This window comes from Camelina sativa, chromosome 17 (assembly GCF_000633955.1).
Source record: "Camelina sativa cultivar DH55 chromosome 17, Cs, whole genome shotgun sequence".
NCBI classification, from domain to species: Eukaryota; Viridiplantae; Streptophyta; class Magnoliopsida; order Brassicales; family Brassicaceae; genus Camelina; species Camelina sativa.
In genome coordinates this window covers 1,554,891-1,562,856 of record NC_025701.1, presented here as the reverse complement: position 1 = coordinate 1,562,856, position 7,966 = coordinate 1,554,891, and the positions used below count along the sequence as shown (strand labels likewise).

Below are 7,966 nucleotides of genomic sequence, written 5' to 3'. Positions count from 1 at the left end.
ATATAAAGTATGTTGTAAAAATGAGATGTACATATGAATTTTACTCTTTCTAAAATAAAGGAAAGACCAAAACACTTTTTTTTTTTTCTCGCATTTTGAGATATCGAGAGAGTTGAAGATTGGCTTGAAATTATCCTAAACAAAATATCAAAAAATAAATATTAGTAAGAAACAGATCCCACGAATTAATGAGGAAACCCGAGGTTGGTTTACGAACCCAACTTAGAGCAAAAATAAAAGTAATTATTTGTGGATAAGAAGATTGTAAAGTTTGACTTCTTTATATACAGAATGGAAAAAGAGGTGGTTAAGTTGGATTAAAGTGGTCCAGAACGCCGTCAAAGAGAAATAAAATTCCAAATTGTAGCGGCCCAGCCCATTTAATTACTCTTGTCCAATTACAAAAGAAACGTGTTGAATGTCGTATAGCATTATTATTACTACTACCAGAGAGATTATAAAACTTAAATAAAAAAGATTTCAAAACTTTGGACCAAACCAAAGCAATTAGTACTGTATATCATATGTGTTGCTAAAACTTACTCATATCATCATCATCATCAAAAGAGCTTTAAACACAGTCTTGGTTTTAAGTTTAACCACAATCTTAAAAAACTTGCCGCGGGTTTAGAGTGTTTTTTTATAAACAAACAATTGATTAGCGCGGCTGAAACTGAAAGGCATCTTCATTAGTGGCATCTTTATACGATTGTTTACACGTGTACGGTTGAAGATGTGGTAGCTTGAGATCTTCTACTTTTCTAGTAGGGCAAGCAAATATTTGAGTGACATGTCGTTCATGATGATCATGTCGGCAGATACAATTATAGAACGTATCATCACAATCATCACTCACTTCTTTGGCTATTGCAATTTATTAGGATTTGAAGCTGTTTTCGTTAACGATAAAAAAAAAAGTATACTCTTTCTCATCATATTATTGTGATAATTTTTTGTACCGAATTTTACATTCTACTATATTAATTGAAAAGTACAAATATGAAACTAACCTTAAAATGTATGGCTGGTAAAACTAAATTTATATAGATGATAAATTAATATTTTTTATTTACTCACAATTATAACATTAAAATTACTATTTTATATTTCACATAATATGATGCAAATATAACAAATAAACAATATAAAACTGTAATAATACGTCAAAAATAAAATAATATAATATTCTAAAATAATTAGTATTCAAATAGACTAATAGATTTTTACATAACAATTTAAAATAAATATTATCTCAAACTAAATTTTTATTATTATATTATAAATTTTTTTTAAAGTGTTGACCCGTGCTTTAAGCACATGATATATCTAGTTGTCATTTATTTTTTAGTACAAGTTAAATAAGTGTAACACATTTTCTTGTTAAAGTTCTCTTTTTAATTTTCGACTACTTCATTTTTATAACGAGTTTTTGGTATTTGATTAATTAATTAAATTGCAAAGTAGGCTATTAAAAAAAAAGCGGCATAAAATGAGTGCGAAAATGGCAACTTATTAAATAGCAAAAAGCTTGCGGATATTCATGCCTAAAAAAAGTCTTTAATTATTTATGGCTATAATATGGAAATACACATAATTTAAGTTTGTTCACATTACGTACTCTTTTGTTTTACTTTTAAGTTTAGGCATTTAAATGTTTCGTTTAGATAATTAGATGGCCAGTAAAAAGTGAATGCAGAAAAGTTCTATTCTTTTTTTTTTCTTGATTGCAAAAAAACAGAGAAGTTCTATTCATAAATTTAAAAATACAATTAATATAATTTAGATTTGTATGAGCTGTGCTTTTGGTCCAAAATACAATAAATTAGATTTTTATATTAATTTAAAAATACAATTAATATAATATAAACAGAGAAGTTCTAGCCATAAACAGAGAATCTTTATTATCTTCTTTATGAGGTGAACCAAGAAGAGAATGTTTCTCACACCGTACCGAAATCAATGCGTGCTGTATCATGTATACTGTGGTTTGCATTTTGTAATCACCACTAATTTTCATCAATTTCTTTTGTATTTAGAATTTTCTTTTCAAGTGTTTTCGTCAATATTTTGAAGTCGATACTCTTACTTCAATTACATAATTTTTTTGTTCTAATACAAAAATATAATATTGGTAGATGGTAGTAAATCTTTGGGCTGGCAGTAGGACTTCAATTTCGAAAACCATGCATGCACAGTGCAAACCCTCGGCTATGAAAAAACAACAAATCGAACCAAACTTAGAATTCGATTAGGTTCTACCAAAAACGTGTAACATCTACAATAGGAGCTCCATATAAGTAGAATACAACCAATATAACACACGCTGTAAACATGAACAAAGACAGAGCGAGAATCTGTTGAAGATCTCAGTTTCCAAACCAAAACTACAAGACCCCATTATGATGTTAACTGACAATTAACTAAGCCTTGAGCTAGTTGAATGTCTTGTCGTGATGCTCCCAGTTTTGTTTCAGATTGATATATACGTGTGTGGTGATCATGATCGTTAATAGTTTAGAGACAGAAAGACAAAAGTTGTGAGCTTTAACAAAACCCGAAGGATGATAGATTTGTGTCACGTTGGCTCTGCTTTTGGCTCTTCAGCACCCAAAGTATCTGTTCTTGAAGCAGAGAATATCAAAAAGGTTTTAAACTTTTGTTCTAGAGCCAATGAAACTCAATACCCATGATCCAAAATTACTGAATACAAGCTACAATTGCATATATATAGAGTTATTGAAAAAATAAGTAAATCTCTGAAGTCAGTGTATCATATATCCAAAAAAGATCACTATAGAGAGAGGAGACATATGCATATGGCACACCACATGTGGTGGGGATGAAAGATTTGATCTCCAGTCTGGACCGTCTCTATTGAAAGAGTGAGAAGAAAAATGTAAAGATTTTTGTTTTTGTTTTTGGCTTTGGACAGATGGGAGAAAGAGAAAGTGTATGTCCAATTAATTAATGTCCCCAAGAGGATGGGACACACTTTTGCCTCAAAGTTGCTGTTACTGCTACCGACAAGCTTAGCTTTTTTTTCCCTTTGTCCTTAATTCAAAATACAGTTTCTTCTCTATCAATCTATCTTTTTAACTTCTATAAAACACTCAGCTTCCACGAAGCCTCATCTTCATCTACATCATTATCAACTTCTCTGTCTCTCTCCACTCCTCAAAGCAATATAACCAAAATCTTTCTTCTTTTTCTTTTTTTCTCCTGCAACTCTTGAAGAATCAGAAGAGAGTTAATATGGATGAGTTTATTAACCTCAAGGAAACTGAGCTGAGGCTTGGATTACCAGGAACAGAGAATGTATGTGAAGAAAAAGAGACAGTTTCTTGCTGTAATAACAGCAACAAGAGAGCATTACCAAGTGGTTCCGAGAATGAAACTGAATCATCAACGAGGAAAACCGAAACATCTCCTCCTCGAAAGTGAGTTTTAAACACACAAATTCTCTGGATCGGATCTGGTTAAGAAAAAAACTTATTGACAGTGCTTCTTCCTTTTGCAGGGCTCAGATTGTTGGATGGCCACCAGTTAGATCTTACAGGATCAAGAACAACATTCAGACAAAGAAGAATGAAACTGATCATGAGGTTCAAGGAAGCTATGTGAAAGTAAGTATGGATGGTGCACCATACTTGAGGAAAATAGATCCGAGTTGTTACAAAGGATACTCTGAATTGCTCAAAGCTTTAGAAGTGATGTTCAAATTCTCTGTGGGAGAGTATTTTGAGAGAGAAGGATATAAAGGTTCAGACTTTGTGCCCACTTATGAAGACAAAGATGGTGACTGGATGCTCGTTGGAGATGTTCCATGGGAGTAAGTCTTCCATAGATCTGTCCCAAAACAATTTCACAAAATCAGAAACAACAATTTGTAACGTGTTCTTATGGATTTGTTTGTTTGTTTGTTGTTGCAGGATGTTTTTGTGTACTTGCAAGAGACTAAGGATCATGAAAGGATCAGAAGCTAAAGGTTTAGGCTGCGGTGTATGAGATAAAGCTTCAAGAAACCTAACAGGGACACAAGAACCTGAAGAAAACAGAGTTTCTCTAGGGCAAGAGCAATCTCTGTTTGTGCTCGGGTTGTCGGGTTCGCGGGAGAGATCTATGTTCATCGGACTGAATCCAAGTCATTCCAAGTCATTGCCTAGTTTTACCTCATCGGTAAAATTCAAATGTAGTCATGCTTAATGGTCTTAAGCACTTAAAACTGGATGAATCCTTATCACATGTTGTTTCGGAAAACAGGACAAAAGGTTGTCTGTAGTCTTTGGTTATGTGCATTACTTTGATTTGTTATGCAGATTGCTGAGTTCTTTTACTGGTTGTAGCGATCTGTTATGTGTTCTCATTAATTAATAGAGATTTTCAAGCAATACCCATTTTTTCTGTTTTGGTTCTCAATCTGAGATCAGATTGTTGTTGGATTGGATCAGTCCCATTAATTGGTTCTATTCGATCAAAGCCAAACCTGAACACACAACAGAACGATAAAATGCTTATCTCAAAGGAGAAACACGTTTAGCCCAGGGTTTAGGGTTTATATCATTAGCCAAAAACAGCAGAACCTATCTATCTGCCTTCATGACCACATTAAAACATCTATATATTCAGAGAGTGTAAGACAAGGCGGGTCCTCATCATGAGTGAAGCTCTTTTGAATTGATGAACTGTAGAGATCCCGTTCACGCCTGCAATAGCAGATAGAATAAGCAAATAATCAATCAGCTTCTCAAGTCGAATGCATACTCTTTAAATTATATCGTTTGGAAGATTGATTCGAGTACCACCAATTAGATTTTCCACAAAAACACGAAACAGAATTACAGGAAAGAGTAGAGAGAAACTCACATGTTGCTTCTTTTTATTTCTTAGGTCTTCTCGTCCTCTTAGGTTTGCGAGCATCAGAGTTTCAACTCTGACTTGTATGCAAACTTGTGGCAGGATGTAAATACAGGCTTCTTCTACGTGAAGTGTTGCTGGAGGAAGGCATCTCATTCCTAGTAGTGTACGGCTTCTACAATGAAACAAAAGGAATCATTAACCAAACACTAACTTCATTAACATCTAACACGTCAGTTTCATATACTTTGACCACGTCGGAATTTAACATGTATAGTTTCTGACAGATTGTGAGTACTTTAGCATCATACCTGATTTCTTTCGTCACTGGACAAGCTCGATGTTGCTCTGCCAAAAGCACTAGAAACCGGCTCCCTGGGAAAGAAAAGAAGTCAAGAATAATAGCTTAATGGAATTCAGATGATATAGTCAATAGACTAGAGTTAATAGTATTGAGGTGTAGAGAAACTATTGCACATTGTTACAAGGAGTACTTGGTGCTTTTATCAGTCCACTCATCGTCCGCATCTGCTTCGTCACGAGAACTTCCGATGACAAAGAAGTCATCATCACTCAGGTCCAATAGCGCATCATCTTCGCTCCCTGTCTCTGTTTTCCACTCAAAATAAAGAAAAAAAAAATCAGATAATAAGCATTATTTCAAAAGCAAACAGAAGGTCGGAATGCATGCAACGCTGAAAAAAAGCATACTGACCCAATTCTATACTGAAAGGTAATGGAAAGGGCACCATAAAAACATCACCACAGATCATATATACCTTCCAACTCTTTCCCACTGGCAGCAGCATCAATTATATTGGCTTTGAGTTGCTTCCGATCAGATACCTGTAAATCATCACCTCCACTAAATAGAGGTACATACTTCTCATTCTTGGGGAAGAACTGCATTGCACACAGCAAGATGTCAGTAGCAATTAAACTGAAACATTCTCCTGTGGATAACTAGGAAATTTAGCAGAAAACAAGATAACACTCTGAAGAAACTGTTACGACGACTAAAACAGGAAACTAGATTTAAATTGTATAAGAGATGCTTACCTTAACATATTCAAGGTCTTCTTTGAGTTTATTGAGTTTCCCACCAATCTCTGCATCTTGCACATGACCATTCCGTTATAACTTCTCAAGACGTCTTATACTCCTTTCAATCTTTCTCCGCTCTACACAAAGAAAGATTTCAGATCAAGCCAAAAATCAATCAGGGGGAATACAAAACAATCCAATGCATAAAAAGATAACACGCTATGATCTCACACCAAAGAATCTGATGTTTCGGTTTTTTAGGAAGATTTTGCGTTAAACAGCAAGACGGCTATGTATATCTTGTTGCTTCTTCAGATCATCCAACTTCTTTTCTAGAGCCTCTCTTACTTCAGGTGTAAGATCCTAGAGCCAACTGTATTAAACACACATCATCGCATACATCAAAACTGGAGGGTAATTACCTTGAATTCTGGGAGATGTGGTGAACTCTTTGTGGTGCAGGCAAAAGCTGGAGCTATGGAGTGAAGGGCTCATTTTGAGGAAGGAGCTGAATAAACATCTTCAACTATTGGCAAGAAACAAGACAAAAAAAAAAGTTAGCTAGAATCGATTATAAGTTTCATGGAAACAATAATTGGCAAGGAAACAGAGAATAAAGATTGATGCTTACATTCACCATCATCTGCCTGATTATAATCGTCGTCATCATCATCGAAGTCTTGATTCTGAAAAAACAGACATTTAAGAAGAACAATGTTTTAAACCAACTTGAGACCAAGGATCAAAATGTTGCATTCCACCATTAATTCGGAAAATAAGTGGAACCTGATCATAAACTCAGTACTCAGATTCTCCTCCCTCTGATCTTCAACTTCTTCATCATCTTCTCCTTATTCTTTCTCTTCCTTCAGCATAACGTTACCGTGTCTGTGAAGGGCTGAAAATAACAATTTTACTGCAAATTGTTTTTTCTTAATACCTTATACTTAGCTTCAAGCTTTTCAAACACATCCAATTTATGAAAACCTGCAAAACGAGACATAAACCTGAGATTCTTGATGAACTGTTGATAAAAAAAAAAGAACAAGAAACAAACAAAACACAATGTACCTGCTTCTTGACTCCATTTAGCTCCCTTCACAGGCCGTGTTCTTCGAGTACCTGAAATTGCATTACAGTTTATAAATTGATAAATAAAGCAGAATCTGTGATTTAAAGAACCTTGCTGACTTAAAGATTGGCAAATTAATGTGGATGAGAAAGGAAGACGTATTGAGTTAAAGACACCTATGACAAGAAGTATTAGTTTGATGGTGTTACCTTTTTTGTCCTGAATCTTCTTCATTCTTCAAACCCATAGCATATCACCCATCTGCACAAAAACAGAGAATTAGGGGAAGCTTCCGTCATATAATTTTCTAAGTCTGAATTATAAGAACAAAATTCTGTTATTATACTAAATTTCATACCTTATACTTTAGCTTCAAGCTTTTCATGCAAACCTGCACAACGAAACATAAACCTTTGATTCTTGTTACACTGTTGGTAAAAAAACAAGAAACAAATAAAACACAATATACCTGCTTCTGGACTCCATTTAGCTCAATAAAATCAAGGGTTTTGCTTTGAAATCCGGTGCCTTGTCGCCGAGTTCCACTTCAGTAGTACCTTGTTATTCAACAAAAAAAAGGATCATTGGTTGAGGGAGATAGATAAACAAAGACAACAAAATAAAGAAAAGCAGAGGATTTTGAGATGACTTACAGTGAAGACTGAAGAGGATTTTACCATCATTTGGATCCACGATTCAGCATCATCCCTACTAATATATCTCCATCATCTAGAGAAGCACAAGCATGGAACACAAAACCAAAAAAATTCTCAGTCTCACATATGGATGGGGAATTGAAATGAATTTTGTGAGTAAAAGAGTCTAACTTGCCTGACCTGACGATTGAGCTTCTTCTCTCTACCAAAAGAAGTAAGTAGTTCCTTACAAGTCACAACACCAGGATCATCACAACACCAGGATCACTAGTCGTGTCAGAATTGGAATTAGCAGGAAGCCTATCACTGAAAAAGAAAGACAACCAATAACGTAAATACA

General features: G+C 34.5%; 1 protein-coding gene and 1 pseudogene across 1 annotated transcript; one reads left to right on the top strand and one right to left on the bottom strand.

The window, feature by feature from the left end:
• Positions 3,125 to 4,388, top strand: LOC104754556 (auxin-responsive protein IAA3). The gene is made up of 3 exons (XM_010476772.2): positions 3,125 to 3,437; positions 3,518 to 3,829; positions 3,930 to 4,388. Exons 1-3 carry the CDS (start codon positions 3,253 to 3,255, stop codon positions 4,003 to 4,005), a joined length of 573 nt encoding a protein of 190 aa, XP_010475074.1. The 5' UTR covers positions 3,125 to 3,252; the 3' UTR covers positions 4,006 to 4,388.
• Positions 4,447 to 7,966, bottom strand: part of LOC104759066 — a 9,944-nt pseudogene continuing 6,424 nt past the window's right edge.